Raw genomic sequence first — 23185 nt, 5'->3', positions numbered from 1 at the left:
CTGTATAACAATGCAGGTATGGTTGAGAGAATGTGTGTGTGTGTGTGCGCACATGTGCTTGAACATGCAGAGACTCACCTTTCTTAAGACTCTGTAATGCTATGGCTGTGCTTGACATTCACTCTTTTTGTGTTGCAGCAGATTTTTCAGCTTCTAAGATTGACCTTTAGTTATTTTCTTTGCAGTGCCTCATCCAGTGTCTGGAGTTTCAGTTTGATACAGTCATTCGGGACAGGTGTTTGATTCTGCATCGCATTCAGCTCCTCTCATTTGTGCTGATGAAAGAGCGTATTCTCACTTGGGACTTCTTTCTCAGTCGCTTCGACACTCTGTCACTTGAAGCACAGGTTGATCTGGAAAGTACTGGGGACATAACCTGCCCTACAGGTAAGTATGGCCAGCAAGTAAAATCACCCCAGTACACAGGGGATTCATAGGTTACTTTTGTTCCATAGGCACATGCATGGCCTTGGAGGTGTAGTTTTAATCATGCTTCTATAGTTTTATTGTCATAATGCTTGCTACGTTGTCTTCAGAAAGAAAGCTTTCCATACTGTTACATTTAATGTTGGCTTTATCAAAGCTTTCAGTTTCCAATTTATGTGCTAAGAGACTTTCTGCAGCGTATGCTAGCTATTACTGTATTTGTAATTATTGTTCTCTTTTTACAGTTCTTAAAAGGCTTCAGCTTGGTTTATTTTGCATCATAAGCAGTATGCAGTATAGTTAGCTGTAGCATATGCAATATCATCCTTTTTCATTTTAGCTCTTTCTAGTTTTAGTTGTGAGTTTTTTTATGTATGCAGTTACTCTTACCATAGAGATTTTTTTTTATAGATTTCATTTAAGAAATAAATAAAAATTAAAACAATCAAACTTGAGCAAACTAAAAAAAAAAGTAACAATATAACCATACAATTGAAAAATGAAGAATTGACTTCCATAATAAACATGATTTTGCCCCCATTTCCTTTTTATGTACTCCAAGGGCCCCATTAAATGATTTTGAAAAAAGGATCTTTTAACTTTTTAAATTTAACAGTTTAAGTTTATGTAAATATTCCCGTTCTATTGCAGTACAGGGACAATAAAAGCAAAAATTTAAATGGAAAAAGTATGCAAATGAAATGGAAAAAAAAGATGGACAAGGAAAGATGATGGCAGAAGAAACAATTTTTTTTTATGCCAGTCATGCTTGTGGATCGGAGAGGGCAATAAAGTGTTCTTCATCTTGTTAAGCCATCTTGTAAGAGTAAATTCATTCTCATCCTTTAGTTCTGACTTTAATAGGATCACCATCAGTAATCAGGCATGAAGGCCACCTCATGGGTACCCAGTAACGGACAGTAACAAGCAAACGTAACTATTCTGTTCTGCTGGATGCAGTTTTCTTTCTTTCCACTAAAACTTTGTCTGACTACGTCCCTCTCTCTGTCTCTTTTTTTTTAAATATTGGAACAGACCTAACAAGCAGCGACAGACATAGCGAGCATTTTCTAAAGAAAGTCAATCGGGCTCGCTTAGCTTTGGCGAGGACAGACAGCATTCGCTCTGTGAGCCAAAGCTTAAAAGGAAAACCTCCTTATCGCCGCGCAGTCTCAGTACCTCTTCACCTGATCACAAAAGGAGTTGCTCCACCCAAAGGTACCAGTGAGCACTTCATCTTCATATGAACTTATAAACTAAAGTTTTCAAAGTCTCTTAATGGCATGAAAAAGAAAGGTTTATGTTTTGTTTTGGAATGCGTGGCTATTACTAGTTGCTGCTATGATGTGCTAGTTTTCTGTAATTTTTAAAAGGATCAGTAATCTGTAAAAGTTTCTTAATTTGAGTTGCTTATGTTGTGACTGCAGTACCCAGTGTTTGCATTAAAATATAATTTGAGAGCAGAATTAGGAAAGGTGGTGTTCATGAGTGTTCATCAGTATTTTCTAAGACTTTGCTGTGGAGTTCAGTTTATCCCATTTGTGTAAATTTAGAAGAAGTATGCGTGCAAAAAGAAAAGGCAATCACCTTGATATTTGATTGCACTCACATATTTTGGCTAATTGTATGTCAGTCAGCAGAGGGCATCAGGAGCATATAGACAGTAAGTACATTGTTGCATCATAAAACACACTGCACTTGTCAGATTTTGCCTGTTTCTGCACCTGCAACACAATGTAGTGGTAAAAGTCTTTAAATTGTTAGTGTGCTGCCTATAGTATTATAGTACATAGTTCATGTTTTCTGTCACATTTTAGGCAACTGCATCTATTCTAATTTATTCTATTTGTCCAGTTTTAGCAAGGTGTTTCTGGTTATCTGTCATACAGTTGCTATTATTATAGAAGCTACTAAAGTATTCACAGCAAAAATTTTTGATGAAGACATGGCCAAAGACTTTGAACTACAAGGCACATTTAGTGTAACAAAATTAAGCGGTAGATTGCAAGAAGCAATGTCCTGGTGGAACTGCCCTGTTGCATGTGACCAAGAGTTTGACAAGCAAAGTGGTCCAGCATACAGGGTTGTTGTGGAGACAGTAAAGTAAAATGTTCGTTAGATCTTTATTTTTAGTGGTAGGTGCCAGGAAAACAGAGAGTAGTGAAGCTTACTGTGAGTTAAAAGAGGTGTCATTATATGCATTCTATTTTGTGGAAGTGCTCAGAATGTGGTTGAAGTTCATATATTAAAATTTTGGCCACAAGCTGCTCTGTTCTGAGACAATCACACGAAATTTAGGATCATATGAAAAGAATTTACAAAAGGCTTGAAAGTTAGCCTACCAGCTAGCCAGCTATATAGCAAAATTTTGAAATCTGTCAGATATGTACATCTTGTTATTGTTTTTGAAAATTTGCATGTCTGATAATGTTAGCAGGAATAATATCTATAAAGTGACATGTTTGTGTGAGCCAGGTTGTAAAGTTGCTCTGGTTTTGGGTGAAGTATTTTTGCAGGCACACCTGTTTGATTTGCTCAATGAACTTAAGGTTGTTAACTTGTAATGTTTTTAATTTGCTGTCTTCATATACTGGTATAGTTTCTCTTTTGTGCATTCACACATGTGCATGCTTATTCTCTGTTGCACTCAAACATGCACACACACCCACACAGTGAACAAAGAATGTGATTATCTGATGTACACATATTGTTGTTACATTTATGCTTTGTCTCAGTTGCAAATAAGAACCAAGCATGCCAGATGCACTTGCATTATAGCCATGGCACTGTTTATTTTGATATTGCTATGTATAAACCTGGCACAGTTTATTTTAAAGACATGGCACTGTTTTATTTTGATATTGCTATGTTTAGACTTGGCACTGGTTATTTTGATATTGCTGAATATGTATAGATGGAGCAATATTTATTTTGAAGTTTCTGATTATGTAGAGATATTTGATACCATTTGTACTCTGGCACTTTTAGTCCCTTCACTGAGGATGGGCAATTATGTTTAATACTGTGGATTGGGTATTTATGGAAACATGCGTTTCAGTAATCAGTACAATTCAATGGAGAAAAATTGTTTTGAGCACACACATGTGTGTTATTATGATAAACAATATTTATGGATATATTATATTTATAGTGATTGTGAAAGTCATCGTATTTTCTCTCATTTCAGGCTTTGTTAGACACTTGTGATAACTCTGAAAGTACTAACTGCAGCTGATCTTTTGTTTCAGGGAAAATCTACTTCGTCTTCTGTTTGATTCTTTGCCCCATCAAAATACTGCAGTTATCATGTGCTGCAATTTTTTTTCCTTTATCAAACAGGACTTAATTCATATGCTGGTTCACTGTTTTAGTTGATTTTAATTCACTTGATTTGTTTTATGATGTTTTGCATTTGTAAGAAGACAGAGTTCAGTTTTGTGATTTGTTTTCTTGCAGGCTTACCAAGACAATTCTCAGAACCTGATGGGCGAAAACATTCTGTGACTTTTCTTTCTAAGTTTCTTTGTAAGTTGTGTTCTATTTATAACTCCCACAGCCAAGACCAGGCACTCTGTATGATGCATGAAGTATTGCAGAATGTTTTAACAAAGTGTCTCATCCAGTTATTCAAAGTGAATATTATGGATGGACTTCACTTCCACCAGTGGTTGGTTCATTTGTGTAGCTTTATTTTCAAGTTGTCACTTTGCCTAGTTGCTGTTGTCAATGCCACAGCTGAGGTCACACAAGAATTTTTCTGTAGAAATAATGATTTTATTGTGTATATATATATGTAAGGGCGATCTAAACAAGGTTCAGTTTAATTGCATATATATTTTTTTAGGGTGAGCTAAACATTTTTTTAAGACATCTTCTTTGTATTTGACTTTTGGGATTTGATTATTTTTCGTTTATGATTGGTAGATTTCAATTGTGCACATTTTTCTAGCACAGTTTGTTTGAATTTCAATTTTGTTTAAGCCCATTATCGAATAGGTAAAGTGGCTTTAAATACAGGAATGCTCAGGGCGTTGTCTTTACATAGGTTGAAGAGAGATTATTTTGTTGTTTTAGTGACAGGCATCTGTAAGGCTGAAGTTACTTGAAATCCCAAGACACCAAACACTTAACTGTTAGTTATTTAACAAAAAAAAGAGTTAAGTGAACCTTCAAGAAAGCAATGTTTACATAGTTGACTGTTACACCAGAAATTTCTGAGTAATTGTGACTTGTCCATATTTGTACTTAGCTCAGTGGTACTTGTAAGGAATGAACTGTTATTGAATTCTGGATACTGGATGTAACAGACAAGTTTCATCTCTGTTAGAGTTATTGCAGTTCAAGCAATATGACTTCTTTTGAATAAATACTTTTTTTTTTAACTTTAATTAAAACAGAAATCTTGAAGTTGAATTATTCTTTTTATTAAATAAATGTGTACATCTTAAGCTGTAAATATCAATTTGCAAAACCACGAGGCAAATTTGATTGAGCCAAGTGTGTATAGGGGGCTTGAAATGGATGCAATCAAGGCTATTTTTTGGAAAAATTAATACAATTACTGCTCAATAAATACTACTACTTTTGGCGAGTATAAAAAACTTTTCTTTAAAACTTCCCGTAATAACACATTGAACTTGGATTTTCAGTGTAATTTTGACTGCTGTTGGTTTAACTTGCAAAAGTCACATGACAACTACAGCTGTGTGCCAGGCCCATTGTGTTTCAAGCCTGTCACAAACAGACTCAGCGCTTGCATTTGTTGTCTGTTGATAACTATATCCATAATTTTAGAGCTTTGTATAAGTAACACATTGATTTCCACTGGCTTTTACAAAAGCAGCATTTTACTAACATAATTATTACAAAAATCCACTAACCTCTGCACATTACTGCTTAGCAGCCATTATCCTATTTATCCTTCAAGAGAAGTAGAACCATAGTTTATCTTGCTATTTTGCCTCTCTTTGCTGTTAGATTTTTAGTGTTTCTACTCACTTTCACTTTTGTATTATATTCAGACAGCCTGCATCTCGACACACAGAGCTCTTTGATTAATAACTGCACCAAATGATCTTCATTTAGCCATGCTAGAAGAATTTTAGAAAATCTGAAGCTACATCTCCCCCAGCCATGTTCTGCAGCAGGATATCTTTCTCCACTTTCTATTTTTAGCCACTACACAGACTTGCACACTGAGGTCAGCTGTCACTGCACTCATCTGCTGAATCTGGGTTTGCCTCTATCATTGTGTGTTTTGCATTCCAGACAACATTTATATGTATGGCAACCTGAAAAGAAACATTATAAGTCTGGTGCCATGAATCTACATGGCTGTAGCTGCAGTTATTGTTAGACTTTCAAATTGCAACTATTCAGGGTTATTGTCACGCAGGATTTATGACGTTATGCTATGTAGTCAGTGGATATTGTTCATCAAGTAATGCAAAGCAGAACACCTTGCAAACCAGATGACGTTATTAACATCTTCAAGCATTGCTGTAAGCTTTGTTGTCATCATTGCTATCACTCATGTTACTGCTAACACAATAATGACTACAGGTTATTGGAAACTGTTTTATTTCATCAAATGTAAAAAGTGCCTTGTATTTTAATGTGGAAGGCTTCATAATATTTTCATTCAACTATTTTCTTGATTGTAACATATTTCTGGCAGAGCTGACTTTATAGCCTCTTCATGGAGAGCTTTCATCCTTAAAGACTGATGCTGAATGAGTAATGATTGATGCCTTTAACACTTCTGTCAAAAAATAAATGAAGGAGCAGAAAATGAAGTATTTATATCAATGTTAGACTTGCTGTTTCACAGACGTATGAGACATATGTCTGTGGCTGTATCATTTGATCACAAATTTTCACACTGATTGTCTTCCACCTTTTTAACTTATTTTTCTGTCATGAAAGTCTTGCAGAGGGTATCAGATTGTATGCAAGTGTACATTTACTTAAATGTGTTTGTCAAGTGCTGAACATTTCATTGCAGTTGAAAAGGACAAGTCCTGTGTTCGGCAATGGTCAGCTCCTCAGTTTAACCTGACTCGGCGCATGACTACAAAGCTGAATCTGTCATCCTTTAGTCACACAATGTTTCCAGGTCAGCATATTTTAAGTACTGCTCCATAAACTTTGGTGGGGTGTTTATCTTCGATTTAAATTACAAGAAAATTAACTTTGAAATATGTTAACTATAAGAATAATATAATGATCCATTGTGTTGTATTGAGATTTAGTGACAGCACTGTGCTATTATGTGGACAGATTGGCAGATTGCCATTTTAAGGCACTTTGATGTATGTTCAATAAGCTATCTGTCCTGTTTATTTGTTTACCTTCACTTGCTTGTTTGTAAACTGTATATTTATAATGCATCTCTTTCTTCTTTTTTTTCAATTTTTAACAGGAGGACATTTACGAGAGTTCACGGATGAAGAAAGCAATTTTGCTGCATTGTTGCAGCGTGCAATGGATTTGGAGGGTATTGACAGGGATGTTGTGCATCACCTTGTTGCACTCCTTATGAAGGTAAGAACAGCTTTACTGTCAATTGGGACAGTTAAATTTGCATGGCTAACATTTTTTCTGTTTCTAGAACTACCAGATGATGAATCTGGTATACTACATCATCCCCAGCGTTTATGAAACAACTGCTACTCTTCACGATTTTCTTTTTTCAAGATATATGTCTGTTGGTACTTCCCTCCTCATCTTCCTCTGCAGAATCATGATACCCTCAGTTCTTGTTACCCATTTTCTCTTTATATTTTCTAAATTTGCCTTTTATTAGTCTTCATTATTGTTGGTTATCCTTCCATTCTTGCTATGTTGTCCATGTCTTATTCATATCTCCAGCACTAAGATGTTTGCTTATGAGAGTGAGTATTTGCTACATAAATCCCATGTTTATTATTATTTATTATGTTTTATTTCTCTCACACATCCCTTCATTAACCCAAAAACAAAAATTTGTCGTGATCTTTTTGTAGGCAAATATGCTTCATGTTTTTATAGTCTATCTTTACATTGGAGATTTCTTTTACCTTTTTTCCAGTTTATGGTCAGAAGTGAAGAACAAGTACAAGAGTGTGATGCCAAAGCACAGGTAGGTATCTCATCACACATTTGCTGACCTCAAGGTGTCTCATCACCCATATCTTTTGCAGACTGCATGTGTATGCTGTTTTGCTGTATATACAAAATCTCAAGTCTTTATTAGGTCTTGATTAGCTGTGCAAGTTATTAAACCAAGTAACAAATGTAATTCATTGAGAAAAGGGTCGAAATTTGTATAATTATTGTTACTTCTTTTAGCCAGTTTGCACATTACAGGTTTATAAGGTGCAAGATTTTAAGCAGGACTCTGGATGCAAAGCGATAAAATTATGGAGAGAACTAGTGTGGTACATACTGTCGAGTGAGTCTCAAAATATGCAGATTAATTTGTAGCATTTTGGACATTGGTAGTTTGACATTGGAATTAATCTTATCTTTGCTATTAATTTCCTTTTTTCTTGAACATTCCCTTTCAGAATGTGGTGCTCCGTCATCTGAACGTGTTACTTGGCTACAATCAGACTGAAAAGTCTTTCAGTGTTCCACCTTTTAAACTAAGGTATGTGCTACACCTCTTCTCTGTGGGTTTCGCTGGCTGCTAGTTTGAGCTCACATTGATTATAAGATTGCCGTACTGTGCTACCATACCTGTCAGAGCTACTGACATCTGACAATTCAGACCCTTCCATCTGTTTGTTCTGACCTTTTCTTTGTGCCATACATCCAACAAGACATTTGCCAGTCTCTTTGTCTGGAATTCTCTGCCCCTTTCTCTTTGTAGCTTCTAAGTCTGGTCTGAAAACCCACCTCTATAACAAATATCTTTTCTAATCTAGTTAATTTTTCCATTTTCACTCCTTAGTTTTTTATCTTTATCCATACTTTTTTTATATTCTACAGCGTCATCCATTTGTGGATGTTTGTGTTACTTTGTTGTGGGATTAACTGTTGGTTCATTGGTATGTAGCACTGTTACCTTTGTTGTTTGGACTTTATGTCTTTCATGTTATTATTTTTCCTCTCTCTTTTCTTTCCTCTCTGAAGTGATTATTTGTAATCAACAACCTCCCTCTCCCTAGTGTCTGCTTTTTTCTCTCTCTCTCATAACTTGCTTTGTGTTATTTCAGATGTTCAGCTGTCTTCAATGCATTTATCAGTGGGGTCCCATTTGTAAGTCATTTATTGTGATCTCATATTTTTAGTTGCAGCCTGAGTTTATGGATTACTTCAATGAAACAAAACAAAACAAAAAAAATAATAATGCAAGTAGTAAAGTTCTGTAGTGTTAAATATTTGCAGAATGTTAGTTCACACCTTCTTCAACTTGCTAATTGTTTTTTGATCAAAGCAATGACTAAATCATTTGATATTCACTCACACTCATATGCATGTAACTATTTCAGGTGCTAGACCGTAATTTCAAACTGGGAAACACCATCCTGCCTATAACACTGCTACTTCTTCAGTACAGTCCATCTCCGCAGCGCTATGCTTCTGACTACCAGCCTCCAAACTACACCCTCTGGTACCTTGAACCCCACACTCGTCTGTCATGGCTGCGGGCTTTCCTTGTGATTCTATACAAGGTTAGGACGTTTTAAGAGCAATTTGTTGTCAAAAGAACAAGTTGACTTCAGTGAACCTTAAATTCTTCATCTTGATAAAGCCATGACCTTGTACTTCAGAGCATTACAGAGAAACCAGTTTTTGTGCTAAAGAAGCACCCGTGTTCTGTAGCTAGTTTACTGTGTTCCCATAGCATATTAACCCTTTTTATCTTGTCCAGAAAACGGTTGATACAGTAGAATAACTTTTGCAAAACAATTTTCAATTTGAACTTTACATAAAGAGATGTGTTCAGCGTAAGGGAAAATGGCTTCATATTTAATTTCTTAAATTTTATTGCAGAAAATGTTAAAATTTTAATTATTGCTGGTCCTTTTCTCTAAGAAATATTCTGAGTGGGTTAGATTTCCATACTGTCCAAACTCTTTATTAGGTTTTGCATGAGTCCAGAGTTTGGTAGCCACAAAAACATCTGACTGAAACTGTATTGTGTCATTATTATTCTATGGAGGGCATTGTGGGTGACTTTGCAGTACCAGATTAGCACCTCACCTGTGTCAGCAATTATCCAGACGCTTGTACAGCTTGTCATCAATACTGTTGAGGCTCAGCATCATCGCTGCCGCAAAACAGATGATAGCTTCCTTGTGCCTACTCCAACAGTGCACAGAAGTAAAGGTAAGGGCACTTATTGTGTCATGCTCTTACTTTATTTTGCTTATTTCCCATTAAAAATGAGGCCTTGGGACCTTTTGCTTTAAAATAATTTTGAAGCACATTTTGCATACACTATTTCATGAGTATTTTGAAAGATTTTTATTATTTTTTTCCCAGTTTATATGTTCCCTGCAAAGTTACATCAATGTTAATGTAAAGAGAAAACTAGTTTTAGTTATCACATTGGATTGATATTCACAAGACTTTGTCCATAAGAATGTGAAAGTAAAGGAAGCTACATCAAGGAAAGTTTGAGGATTTTCCTTTTTCTCTGTCCTTCAATCTTTCTCTTCCTGTTTCTTTTGTATGTGATAAAATCCTAAATGCCAGCATGCTGAATGATTGTTGTATTTGCTTTTAAGAGAATTTAAATAATTTCTTCACAATTATTGATGAATCTGGAAAGTTATATTTGTTCCTCATTGACATCTGTTTGCTGTTTTACCTAGCTGACTTAAGCAAGATGTCCATCAGTGACTTGGAGAACATTCAGGAAACAGACACACCGCCACAGAGCCCTTCCAGTTCCAAGGAGGAGCCAGAGGATAAAGCCACAGTCAATGTTTGCTCCCCTCCATCAGCCAGTTCTGTTCAGTATTTGAAGGTAAAGCTTTTCTTGTTCACTTAAATTAGTCTTAAATTGCATTTTGCAGATGTGATCTTTGCATGAACAGAAGAAAATGCTTGCATCAGTCCTTACTTGACGATGATGCTAATGAAGTAGTAAGAGATGAAGTTATTGTGTATGTACTTTCAGCATTATTTACTGTCAATCACTCATTAAAGGACTAATAGTATCTTTCTTTTCCAGGGGCAAACAGATGGCGCAGAAAGCAGTGAAGGTATGATGTCAGATGCAGAGTGCACCCCTACTCTCCCTGGAGGAAAAAAAGATGGTGTACGCAGAGTTTCAAAGGGCAGGCAGCCTCGCAGGATTATAGAGTACTCAGAGCCAGATTCTGCTGATGATGATGTGAAAGCTGTGTCATCAAAGGAAGAGAAGAAGCTAGAGGTGGGATGATGATGATGAATGATGATGATGGCAATGATTTGCTTCTAATATTTTGGGAGGCTTCATTGCATGGTGCTTAGTGTTGTTCTGTGGAATAAAAGATAAACAGTTGAGATCTGCTCAGGCCTATGGTCGGATTAGTGTCCCTGCCTACCCAGCAGCTGTCCAGCAGAAAAGGATACCTGGTTATCAGGAAAAGGAAAGCTGGTGGAAGGAGAGGGTTGAGCTCTGATTCCACCTACTGTACCTTAGACGCAGTGTTATGTTCAGTAGGATGGGGAAGTGGATAGCCAAGTGGTTAGAGTGCTGGCGTTCAAACTGAGAGCTGTGATGATTAAATACCCAAGTAGCACAGCAAACTTCCCCAGTTTCCCCAGTTGGCAGGAAAGGTACCTGCCTCCATAGAGGGCTGGGGAGGGTACGGCAGTGAGGAAGAGGAGATGGGCACTCTCCTGGCATAAAATTGGCCTTGAGAAAAGTGAGGTCTGTAACACCTCACTCCCCAACGGCCTGAAACGTTCAGGGCCGACCTTTACTTTTTTATGTTTAGTACAACATTTTTAACTTTGGGATTCCAGACATTTAGAATTTTACTTGTTTGGAATTTTTCTTATTTTAATTCTTAAAAAGTTTGATTAAAAAAACCCCCCAATGATTTCTTATTTTATGACTGTTGGACTTCCATTTCAAACAAAGTGAGTGATGGAAGTGATTATGCCTTTGCAGAAGAAAGGGCCTGTCAGACTGCAGTCTCCCAAAGATGATTCACACCATGAACATTCACAGCAAGGTCAAGGTCCTGGAGCCTTATCACCCAAGTCAGCAGCTGTGGAAAGGAAAATGGCGCAGCAGCTCCATGAGTTCTCAAAGTCGCACACTGAAGTTCCCGGAAAGTCCCAGAAAAGCTTTGAAGAGACAGGAAGCACGAAGGCTGCAAGCAGCACCACAGAAGCCTCTAGTCAAAGTGCCAGAGCAGATGGAACCACATCAGACTACAGCAGAGAGGCAGCTTCAGAAGGGGAGAGCTCTGAGGAGAGCGAGAAGACTCAGACATCAGATGCAGAATCGGACCGTCACCACGGAGCAACAGACTCAGGTGGTGATGCAACGCAAGAAGAAAGCAAAGGTGAAACAGGTGAGAGTGTATGACGGATGAAAAGGAGAGTCAGGAGTGAGGAAATTTGGAAATTCATGTGTGAATGATAGACAGTGATAACTCTTTATTAACGAGAAGTAAAATAAGCAAGAAAATGCTTTTTTTACATTTAGCCCTTTACAGGGAAAAAATAAGCTAAGTGATTGAAGTAATTAAGTACTATGAAAATAATTAGTAGTAAACGCAAGGTAAAGTATCAAGGTAGAAGCAGAAAGAACAGGATAGGCAGGGGTAAGCTGTATTGTTTGATTGATTCTGCTTGTACCTATGATGTTTGGCACAAGCTAACTGGATTTAGGGTCCATATATTCAGTATATTTCAAAAAATGATTTCCATGCAGTGCCTGGGGAAGTTAGTAGGTGAAGAATATCATTAAAAGTGAGGGAAAGGTCAGGGAAAAGTAAAAAATAATTAATTAATTATTTGATTATTGATTATTTTTTGAAGAATGAATTAAAAAAATTTTTTTGAGGTTGAATGCTCTTGTTTGTTTTTCTGTATGAGCCAGAAATTGATGACTACTATAACTAGCTTTTTTCTGATTCTACTATTTTCTCTGGTATTCCATGGTGATGCTGAAGTGCACTCAAATAATTTTGTATTTTTGGACAAATAAAAGTATGTTACTCCTGAAAGTTTCAAAATATGTTTATGGTATCACTGCGTGGACTGGACAAATGAAGTTTATCGTGGAAAAAGGTCAGGAAAAAGTCACTCAAAAGTCAGGGAAAAGCCAATATTTAATCGTTTTCATAGTAGTACAGAAAAAGTTTTTTTTATTGATTTAACTTGTAGCTTTAAGGTTTGGCAGGAAATGACTAAATTGTTTTGTTGGTTATAATGTACTTTTGGATCTTTAGAAGCTTTGTTGTTGCTTTATTAGTGCTCCTGTTATTCTGTGTGTGTGTGTATTGTAGACTTTTTTCTTTCTTTTGTTTACTTGGCATTTCTTTTCAAGGTAATTTTGAATTACAGATACAGTCTTTTTACCCTTCATTACTCTTTTACTAAAATAATCTTTGTGCACATTACATCAGTAAGATGTTTACTTACATGACAGATGAAGGTGCAACGTCAGGCAGCAGGCCCAGCATGGTGCTTAAACCCAACTTCCGTCAGCGGAAAGAGCGCAAGACTGGCTTAACCACAATCGAACTTCAGAGGAAGTTTCCAGATCTGTATGAAGCAGCAACCAAACTCCACGATGAAGCATCTTGTTCTGCAGCAAAACCAGCAGGGTAGTCTTAGTTTAGTCTGTACTATAATTATTTTTTAAAATTTTGATATCAAGAGCAATTTCAAGAACCCAAAACAACCCTGAAAGTTGCATTCCTCTTGATGCATGACAGAATATGCAAGTCATATTTTAAGAATATAATTCATATATATATAAAACCTTTAAATTAAATGTTACTCTGTGTTAGCATACCTTTGAACTAAGTGCAAGAAGTAACAGTGAGAAACATTAAAATGAATAAGCAGACTTCCTTTAATATATTTCTTCTTATTTTCTTATTCCTTTTCATCCCTATTGGAGCATAGGGCCGCAGTTTTAGTATACATATTTTGTTTTAATAGTTCTTTGCTTTTTGTTTTCTGTAATCAAATAATTAAAAAAGTGATAAAAGGACATAAAAGCTCTGATATGATAAAAAAAAATCCTCTTGTCATCTTTCAGTCGTCGCGCAAGACGAGCAGAACTTCTAGCCAAGACTCAAACTGGTGGAAACAAGAAGCCGATATCTAATGCTCGGTGTGGAGAGAATGTTATTGTAGAGCGCTGCAGTGAATGCAACCTTGTTCTTGAGCAGTATGATGATGAGACTATTGGCCTTAGCATCACAGTCCTCGCCACCTTCATTCACAGAGAACCCACCTTAGCCACCCCCATGCTGCTGAACATGCTGCAGTGTGTTTCTAGGTAACAAAAAACAAAAAAAATTTCCTGATGACTGTTTCATCTTGATGCATCCGCAAACATCTGTTTCTCAGCTACTATATTGGCTACTATATAACGTACATGAGCTTAACTGTTACTGGATATTTTTTTCTTCTTTCTACTTCGGGGTGGACTATGTAAATAATTTTCAGCAGAGTGCACGAGGCTTCATTTGGTCTTCACAAATGGCCAACTACAGCAAGGTCTTATGTCCAAGTAGTTCTTGGTAATGCATGTTCATGTCCAATGGCAGTCTACTGAAATATCTTAATGTTTAAATTTGCTAGTCTTTTGGAGAAAATCTCTGAGTGATAACAAACTTACTTCATTCGACAAGATTATTTCATAGGTCTTAAATAAAATAAGAATAATAATAAAACAATCAGAAAGGCAAGCAGTTAACTTTTTCTTTTTTTGCTTCCCTGCAGGGTCGCATCAAGCAGTCAGTATTCTTGGCAAGCTGAAAGGTGAGATGTTTGCACCATGAAATATATCAAAGAAGAATATAGAACACGTTGTCCAGGCAGACTGATTAATAAACTTAAGTGTAAATAAACAATGCTACAGATGTACTTACACATTTGATTGAAACATTTGAATTATTGTTGGCATTTTATGTAGTGTAGCAGTTCTTAGCCTCTAAGTTCTTCACTGCCTTATTGTTTTTTTATGTCTATTGTCTCATTATCATAGATTATACATTGTTTTTCAAAACTTTAGAAAACATAAGTTTTGTTATTAGGCCTAAAAGCATTTGTATTTAGCCAAAATATTTTTAGAAAGGTAGAAGTTTACAAATTGTAAATAAATCTGACTAAACTATAAAAAAAAAAAGGACTAATACCCCTGTTTCCAGTAACATCATCATTCCGGGTAACTCTGTCAGCATTGCCAGACAGTTTCTGAGATGTGTCTTGCACCAAATGGCTCCAAATGGCATTTTCCCTATGCTGTTCCAGAGCAATCTTGATGGTAAACAGAATTTATGTAAACTTTTATGTTGAAATATGGATAATTAGTGAAATTTCAAACTTATGTATCAAGACAGGCATGTACAAACCATTGTTTGATAAAGTGCTTATGGCAGGTGAATAAATATCATTTTCCAAACTTGAATTGTTATAACAGTTGTTCTGTCTGTGCTTTGTATTTCTTGTACTTCTTGCAGATCCCAATTTTTTTAAGACTATGGCTTGTGCGCTTATGGACTTCAATGAGCTTCAATCCCATGCTCCTCTTCTTTATCTTTTGGAAGTAAATATTTGATGTTTTTCTTTATGTAAAATTATCTAGTAACAGTTTGTTTAATTCTTTTAGCAGATACCTTTTTGGAAATTGTGAAACCAAAGTTGTTACATATCTAGAGTTAGCATCTTTTTGTCTAATATCTAAATCTTAAATATAGATTTTTTTCATGCCTCTGTAATTTTAACATTTTTAAAAGTTTTTTTTCTGTCATATCTTACCATGAGTTACATTTTAAAACATAATTCTGCCATAAAATGTAAAAGATAGAATGTATTCTGCCAAGTATTTTACATTTTAACATAGATTCCTACTATTTAATGGTAATTGACCAGTAAAATGGTATGTTACTTTCCTTTTCATAGCTATTTCTCTGTACCTTAGTTCAATCATAAACCATGTTTCTTCATACCACAGGGCCTGAATGAACGCAAAAATGTGCCCCAAGAAACAGTGACCCTGATGCTGCACAACCTGTCGACGTACCTGTCATGTGTGTCACTGGAGAGTTCTGTCCCCATGTGGACCAACATCCTCACACAGTTTGACATCTTCTTCCGCCGCCTGCCCAGTGCTTTGCCCAATGCCTGCAATGTGGAGCCGGTTCTTACCATCATCATCACATTGTTGAAGGTCTATGTCATCACAAATGTGAGGGTAAGAACTACTGTGCTTCAGTCGGAGCCTTCATAGAAAGATGACATAAGAGACAGATTAACACTTTCAGAAATTAATAATAATAAAGTGAATTTAATAATAAAGCTGATAGCTGTAAAAAAGTGTATTGTCCTTGTTCTGCATTAAATTTGTTTACTAGTTTTTAACCTGTTGTCAAATTTTGTATTCTCTCTTTTAAATGTTATTGCCTATTTATATTTTATTCATGTACATGTTTACTTGCTTTATTTGTGACTTTCTGTAAATGCCATGAGTCAACAGTTAGGGTACTAATGGTAACATCAAGTCTTAAATTTTATCAGACTTTGTCTCTTTACCTCAATATCTGAGTTCTTTATTGTTGATCCATATTAGACACTGTTTATAACTCAGTACCCATGGTCTTTATCATTGTCGCTGATGGCAGGGAATTTTGGAACCCTTCTCCAAAGTACTGAGCTTCGCTATCCAGAATTGTACCTTCAAGCTTCAGCAGATCACTGACATCTGCTCCCTTTGTAATCGGGCTTTCACCCGGGTGAGTGTGCAGGCAATGATAATGTTTGTGGTGTTTAAAAATCAGATACTGTGCTGTAGACTAAATTTTCACATAAAGACTTTGGTGGCAGCCACATGCATTATTGTCAGTTTTTATGGTAAAAGGTTGACAGTGTACCTGCATGCTTTGTGTACTTCACTACATTTTGTTCGTTAATTTTGGTAGCCACTGCTGCCCACACATTTAAATCAATTAGCTTCAGTGAGCAGTATTTTAATTGGGCTGAGTAGGGGAACTACTTCTGCTTTATTGCTAGAGTGCATTCGTAAACTTGTACCTGCATGCACTCACACTTATTCACAGCATGTGATTGGTTCCGTTTTTTAAAATGAGTCCCAGCTCTATTAAAATTTTGATGTCATGTTCAGGGGGGCTTTGAAGTCTTAGTCAGGTCAGAGAGTGGAAAACTCCCTGTGCTCTCAACATGAATATAGACAGCAGAACAGTAGTTAAAAGAGAATGTTGGACTCCACCTTCCATGTTGATCAGTTACAGTTATCTCCCATGCAACAATTGCACAAGGCTAATGGACATTTGACTTTTTAGTCTTGTAGATTGTACCTAGTTCCACTCTATCTGCTGTTTTAATTATGTGTGGGTAATGAGTTGTATGAACATTTTGCAGGAAAGGGACAAGCTTTTGCTAACGCGAACAGTGATATTTGAACTGGTGCAGGCAATGAGATTCAAAAGTGTTGTGCCTGATGACAACCTGCTTATGATGGTGCAGGTCAGTGCAGTCAGATTTAAACTTGTTCTGCCCCTTGGTTACACCTGAGTGACTTTCACAATATTATATTTAATGCTGAGTATGTACTCATTCTTGGACATGATCCTTTTTATATCAATGCTCTATTTTTTGTAAAATTGGCTGTTTTGTTCTATTTTTATATATCAGTGTAGCTTTATATTTTATTTTTACAAATCAGTGTAGCTTTTTTCTCACTTTATATACAATATAGTTAACATTTTTATAGTTCAGTTCACCAAGTGGTCTTTGCTTTCATCAGTTTGTGGTTTTGGATGCTGGAGGCACACTCTGCCTTACAAACTCTCTCTCAGAAGCAAGTGCCCTCTACACTGCGCAGTCACAGACACTGATCAGTACATGTGCTGCAGAATGCATGCGCCAGCATCTGCCAGACTGCATCTACTTTATCGAAGACCTAGAGACATTGACAAAAGTGAAAGTGAGAAGCTTTCTAAAATTTTTTTTTAACTCTAGTGTATTAAGGTTTTGTGGGAATCAATAACTGTGTTGGGTGTTAAAGGAGGGTGTCATGGACTATTTTTCATGTCTTAAGACCTGTCATTTAAAACTTCAGATTAATCAAAGATTAAGTATAATGAAGAGAAAAATATTCCCCATGAATTTGTCATATCTGGATTCATCTGTGCACCAATACTCAACCACCACACCCTCACCCCAAGGATTGAATGAAAATCTATTGTACTTTGGTAGATAGAAAAATAGCATCACAGAAAAAGGTCTGGTGCGGTAAATATAGAATAAACCAATGAGTGTTAGAAACAGAGACCCGAGTTGTTGTCATTTTTCCAGAGCAACACAAAGGGAGGAAGCAGCAGTCTTAATGAAGACACTCTTGGTAGTCAGCTGAAGTCTGGCATTGCCCAGTACATTGCCCTGGAGATTGCTCGGGGTAATGGCCGTGACCAGCGGGCAATCACACGTTATCTCCCCTGGCTGTACCATCCTCCATCTGCCATGCAGCAGGGGTGAGTACTCTGTTGAAAGATGCTTGTTTGATTCAGGTAAGAATGTGCTTGCTGTATTTATTGTCTAGCACACAGCAGCACTTGTTTTTGCATGACATTTTTGAAACTCTAGTGTTCTCTGGTGATGTTACCAAGCCAAATGCAGTGGAAGACATGTGAAAAGCTGTTGGTATGTAATTAGATAGGATTCAGTTGAAACAAGTTTTTTTGTCACAGTGATCCTTGATTCCATTTTTTTTCCAGACAAAAAGAGTTTGAGGACTGCATAGGTCACATCCGCCTGCTGTCATGGCTACTGATTGGCTCCCTTACTAACACTGCTGTAACAGAGGGCTCTGCTCCAGTCAGCTGTCTGCCCGTTCCTTTGGAGGCCAGCCCCCACATCGCTGATCATGTCATGGTCATCATGACAGGCTTTGCAAAACAATCCAATGTAAGTGTGTGATAGGTAGAGCATGGGTCTACATACCATGCTGCATTTTGTATCAGCATGCCACTTGTCAAATAAACTTTATATGAACTTGTATTTTGCATGTTTGATATTTGCTTTTTTCACTTTTTGCCACAAATGGATTTTGAAAATGTCTTATGATTTTAGAAATAAATGCATTATATAACAAGCAGCATAGAAATGTGCATAAGAGTAAAATGTCCACACAACTAAACTGGCCTCACTTGGTGATGCTGACATCCTGCAGTAATTTCATATTTTGAAATTGTTTAATTTAATTTTTATTTTTTGCTTTTCTCTTTGATGCATTGTTGCTAGAACCTGAAGGAACCTTTGATATTTGCTTTTCAGGCAACCGTGCAGCACATGTCTTCTCTGTTTCATGCATTCATTTTGTGCCAGGTAAGTGCTTGGAAGTAAAAGTACTTAACACTTTATTTTTAAACTTTCTTAATCAGACAGGATTGTATTCCTTGTATCGTCCATTCATTTCATGATAGGTAAATGCTTGGAAGTAGAAATTCCTTTTTTTGCATTTATTTGACAGAATTTTGTTTTCTACAAATACAAGGTGTTGAGTAGCACCTGACTACATTAAGCCACAATTCTATTTGTTAATTTTGGTAGCTACTGCTGCCATCAAATTTAAATCAGTTAGCTTCAGTGAGCAGAGTTCAGGTTTGGAAGTGTGCCGAGTAGGGAGACTACTGCTTTATTGATTCTTCTGCTGGTCATTTTGTAACAGCCAATAGCAATGATGAAATGGTAATATTACATTTGTGTTAGCCATTAACTTGATTTGTGGGCTGGAATTGTGTTCCCCAGCTGTGGACGATGTACAGTGAGTCAGCAGCAGCAATTCATGCACCAAGCAGTGAACAGCATCAGACAGATCTCGCCATGATCATGGACTTTTGGGCGCGGGTGACACCAGGCATCCTGCAGCTGCTGTCCCATTCCAAAGTGGTAGGCCTTTTGTTTGAAAGTCTTTCCTATCCAAGAGTGGTCCCACCAGAGCTACGGGCTTGTTCTTGAACAGTTTATCTGAGCTGTTCTGACTGTAAGCAGAATGTTATCATCTTGGTTGGGGTTTTCTTGGGTTTTGGATGCATCAGAATTAATCAATCTTGAGCCCATGGCAGCAGAATGTGGAACAATATTTGATGCCATAATAAAGTGTAGCACTGTCACAATATACTCTTTTAATTCCCTTTGAAACTTCTGGTGTCACAAAGACATGAACCCTGTAAAGCCTCGTTTGTATAATTTATAGGTTTAACTTTAAACATTAAATTAAACATGACTAAAAGAAAATTAAATTAAACATGACTTTATTATTTTGTAATGATTTTGAGACAACTATGAGAAAAAGCAGCATTTGAGAATTTGTAAAGTGAAGGGCATTATTTTTTTTTTATACTCATATTTTTGGAAACATTAGCAATGTTAAATTCCAACATATATGCAGGTTTTTTTAAATGACTGCAGGCAGTATGTTTAAACGTAAAGCAGCTGTCTCGTTTCGCTAAATGCCTTTTTGTCATCATTATCACAATCGTTATCCATTATCCATCAATCATCCATTAACCAAATCCACCCAGCCATCATCTTGAAAGATGCTTGTCTACACAGTGGAGGTAGTAGTATTCCTGGGACCTGTCAGGCAGCAAAGTGAAGGTAAATAATAGAACTGCACATAAAGTCAAGGAAAAATAAAAGTTTAATATGGAAAGAAAGAATTTATAAATGGTTTTAGACATGGTTATTCTTTTCCATCTTACCACAATTTTGGCAAAATAAGTTGATCCTTGTAAGTAAAAGACTTTTATTTTTTTCCACATTCTCTGTTCAAAACTTATTTTTTTCTTTTGATCACAATTCAAAAGGACAGGGCTTCAGTTGAGGTTTGGTCATATATATGACTTCTATTGTTCAATGTGTATTTCCTCACTTTGGCACAATAATGCACTTTCAACCCTATGGCAGTGCACTGACAGAGACTGCATGAAAAAAGGTGTGGTGTTCACCTTCATGTGTGCTAAATGGAAAAACTTAAAAAATTCTTGTCCATCATCACTCATAACTTAGGCCATTCTTTCATCTTTAAAAAGATTGGTAAAATCCAAAGTCATAATTACAGATAATTTGGTAAGAATTACATATTACATATCATTTCTTTCTGTTTTTTGTTGTACTTGTGTGTGTCCAACATATAGTTTTAACTTCTTGCATGAATGAATAAAACATTTCAAAACTGCTGCAGTTGTAAGTGCATAAAGTGATAATTATAAATAGGTATTTTTAATGTTAAATGTCACTGCACAATGACACTGCCATTCTATTTTCTACTTCATGGAGCACTGTTCAAAGCTTGTCGATGCCTACATGCTTTTAGAAGTAAATTTCTTACTGTCACTATTCTGACTTCAAGAGGTGTGAAAATCAGAATGCATCTGACATTTTGAGATCCCTGTTTATTTTATAACAACTGTGATGACAGAGAGAATGAACCAGTAGTTTTAGAATTTGTAAAGCAAGGCATATTGTTTCTTTATGCTTATATGTCTTTGGAAATGTTAGCAGTCTTAAATTCCAACTTTAAATTGTATGTCAGAGGGCAGAAGGGTAGCATCATTTAGAGGTTTTGTTTTTGTAATTTCTTTTGCTTTTTGCATCTTGCAGACTCAGAGCTAACGTTTCTGTACTAACATACACAATATGGTTTCCTGCATTCCTACTTTTATTGACTGTCGTAATTTGTCTCTTTATGGTAAAATCTAATCTCTTTTTTTTTTTAATTGTTCAAGTTTGTTGTGTGTTGATCACCTAAATATGAAACATATATATATTTCCATGTGTAGTAAAACTTTCTGTAACTCTGTACACCATCAGTTATGAACATAACATTTTACAATCTTACATCTTTTACCATATCTCTTTGTTCTTCTCTCTTTTTGAGACTGATTAAATAAGATGACATAAAATAGTTGCATGCTAACATTCAAGAGCAATAGCTTCCTTGTTATAACATATTGTAATAGATTGGATCATTTCCCTTCACTTCTGCATAATCCTTTTTGGCCGTTTTACAACTTCATTTGAATCAGAACTGTGCAGGGAAATTTTATTGTTTCTAGTTACCTTCTTTCTTTTTTACTGTTTAGAATATTTCTGCTGTATGCTATGTCAGAAAGCATCATTAAACTGACAGGTCACTGATTTGAATTTTGAGACTTAAAACTGAATTTAGTTATTTCAGCTGGTATAGGTGGTGAGATGGCGTGTGTGTGTGGGGAGGTGTAAGATAGAGAAGACAGAGAGTGGTAGAGATGAAGTAATTATTATCACTGAAGAGTTTTCATCGTGCATGTCTTGTGTGTTTGTCTTAGCTTGCTGAGATGGTCAACCTACACTTCCTGAGCCTGATGGAGGCACTGCAGGAGTGCAACTCGTCAGTCCTTGCTAAGGTAATTGTGCTGCACCACTGTTGCAGAGGTGCTGATTCTGATCACAGAATCTTTTGCATAGAGAGAGCCTTCCCTCCTTATAAAGGATTTTTGCTTGTGATGGGCATATAACTTCATGCACACAAATTTGAATTTTATGGTTCTTTCTCAAGAGTTCAGTCAACAACTACAGTGATTTTATAAGCTGTTAATGCATAATGTTTCTACCAATGAAAAGCATAGCACAAAATTTGATCGTGACGTGGAGATCTTTGATTGAAAGTAGATGAAGTATTAGTCATTGAGAGTGCGGTCCACACGCAACTTTTGCTTACCTGACAAATTGTCTCCCAAATTGTCTTGATGCCACTGTCAGTAAATATGCTTAATATTTATGCAACGTAATTGTTGGTTAAAAAGGTGTGTTAATATAGGAGAAAAATGCTTTTATGGTTTTTAAGACTCATTTGATCAAGAATCTGTTTGTCATGACACAAAGGCATCATCTCCCTTTGTTTCAGCTTTTCCCAATGTGGACTCCGATTCTATATACATATCATGCACAGGTAATATATGCATTACTGTTAATTCATTAAATTCCTCTAGGTACAACTAAAGGGACTATAACATTCCTTGGCTTAGTAGCCATTTCAAACATTAAAACTTTTCTAGAAATAGAAATAGCTTCCATTCAGTAGGCAAATGAGAACATGCTTAGTCGTAAGCTACAGTAGAAAGTAGACTCACAGAGCTTAGTAGTCATTTGTTCAGTGAATGTAACTAGTCCACCATTTCTTTCTTTCCGCTGCCTTCCAAACCAGTTACCCATTTCATCTTTAATTTGACCCGACTATTAGCTCAGGGGATGCAACTGCTTTTTAACCAAATAAGTTATTGCCCCTGGTCAGTGGTCTTGGCATGGGAGAACTGATGAAAAGACTGCTGAGGTCTCATTTGCAGTGTTTAATAGTTTTAGGGCGGATGCACCTGGGTTTAAGAGGGGGCTCTGGCAGCCAGGGCCGCTAAACTCACTGACCAGGGACAATAATTTGTTCAGTCAAAGAGCAGTTGTAACCCCTAAGGTCCTAATAGGTTTTCTGGCAAAATATCAAAGAAAGACAATTTACATGGAAAATTTCATTTTCTGCTTAGCAACTGCTGGATGTCAGGGGAAGTTTTCCATTCACAGGTCCAAACACACT

At 36.4% G+C, this 23185-nt stretch overlaps 1 protein-coding gene across 9 annotated transcripts in view; it reads left to right on the top strand.

Annotated features, from left to right (window-relative positions):
- Positions 1 to 23185, top strand: part of LOC112570162 (protein unc-79 homolog) — a 42112-nt gene that overhangs the window by 17560 nt on the left and 1367 nt on the right. For 3 of the 9 annotated variants that reach the window (XM_025248445.1, XM_025248448.1, XM_025248453.1), the window contains 29 exons: positions 186 to 387; positions 1462 to 1644; positions 2060 to 2089; positions 3883 to 3951; positions 6431 to 6541; positions 6848 to 6969; positions 7496 to 7546; positions 7974 to 8056; positions 8625 to 8667; positions 8901 to 9083; positions 9597 to 9741; positions 10230 to 10384; positions 10592 to 10792; positions 11519 to 11927; positions 13010 to 13187; positions 13628 to 13870; positions 14317 to 14355; positions 14745 to 14860; positions 15057 to 15142; positions 15551 to 15790; positions 16218 to 16328; positions 16975 to 17079; positions 17360 to 17539; positions 17911 to 18086; positions 18330 to 18519; positions 18889 to 18939; positions 19363 to 19503; positions 21927 to 22004; positions 22505 to 22549. In XM_025248445.1, the coding sequence (XP_025104230.1) occupies positions 186 to 387; positions 1462 to 1644; positions 2060 to 2089; positions 3883 to 3951; positions 6431 to 6541; positions 6848 to 6969; positions 7496 to 7546; positions 7974 to 8056; positions 8625 to 8667; positions 8901 to 9083; positions 9597 to 9741; positions 10230 to 10384; positions 10592 to 10792; positions 11519 to 11927; positions 13010 to 13187; positions 13628 to 13870; positions 14317 to 14355; positions 14745 to 14860; positions 15057 to 15142; positions 15551 to 15790; positions 16218 to 16328; positions 16975 to 17079; positions 17360 to 17539; positions 17911 to 18086; positions 18330 to 18519; positions 18889 to 18939; positions 19363 to 19503; positions 21927 to 22004; positions 22505 to 22549 (3966 nt within the window). The remainder of the gene's footprint in view (positions 1 to 185; positions 388 to 1461; positions 1645 to 2059; positions 2090 to 3882; positions 3952 to 6430; positions 6542 to 6847; positions 6970 to 7495; positions 7547 to 7973; positions 8057 to 8624; positions 8668 to 8900; positions 9084 to 9596; positions 9742 to 10229; positions 10385 to 10591; positions 10793 to 11518; positions 11928 to 13009; positions 13188 to 13627; positions 13871 to 14316; positions 14356 to 14744; positions 14861 to 15056; positions 15143 to 15550; positions 15791 to 16217; positions 16329 to 16974; positions 17080 to 17359; positions 17540 to 17910; positions 18087 to 18329; positions 18520 to 18888; positions 18940 to 19362; positions 19504 to 21926; positions 22005 to 22504; positions 22550 to 23185) is intronic. The other 6 variants (XM_025248446.1, XM_025248447.1, XM_025248449.1 and 3 more) reach the window with 6 other exon arrangements.

Source organism: Pomacea canaliculata, linkage group LG8 (assembly GCF_003073045.1).
Source record: "Pomacea canaliculata isolate SZHN2017 linkage group LG8, ASM307304v1, whole genome shotgun sequence".
NCBI lineage: Eukaryota > Metazoa > Mollusca > Gastropoda > Architaenioglossa > Ampullariidae > Pomacea > Pomacea canaliculata.
The sequence above is the reverse complement of the archived record's forward strand: the minus strand, read 5'-3'. Positions and strand labels throughout refer to the sequence as shown.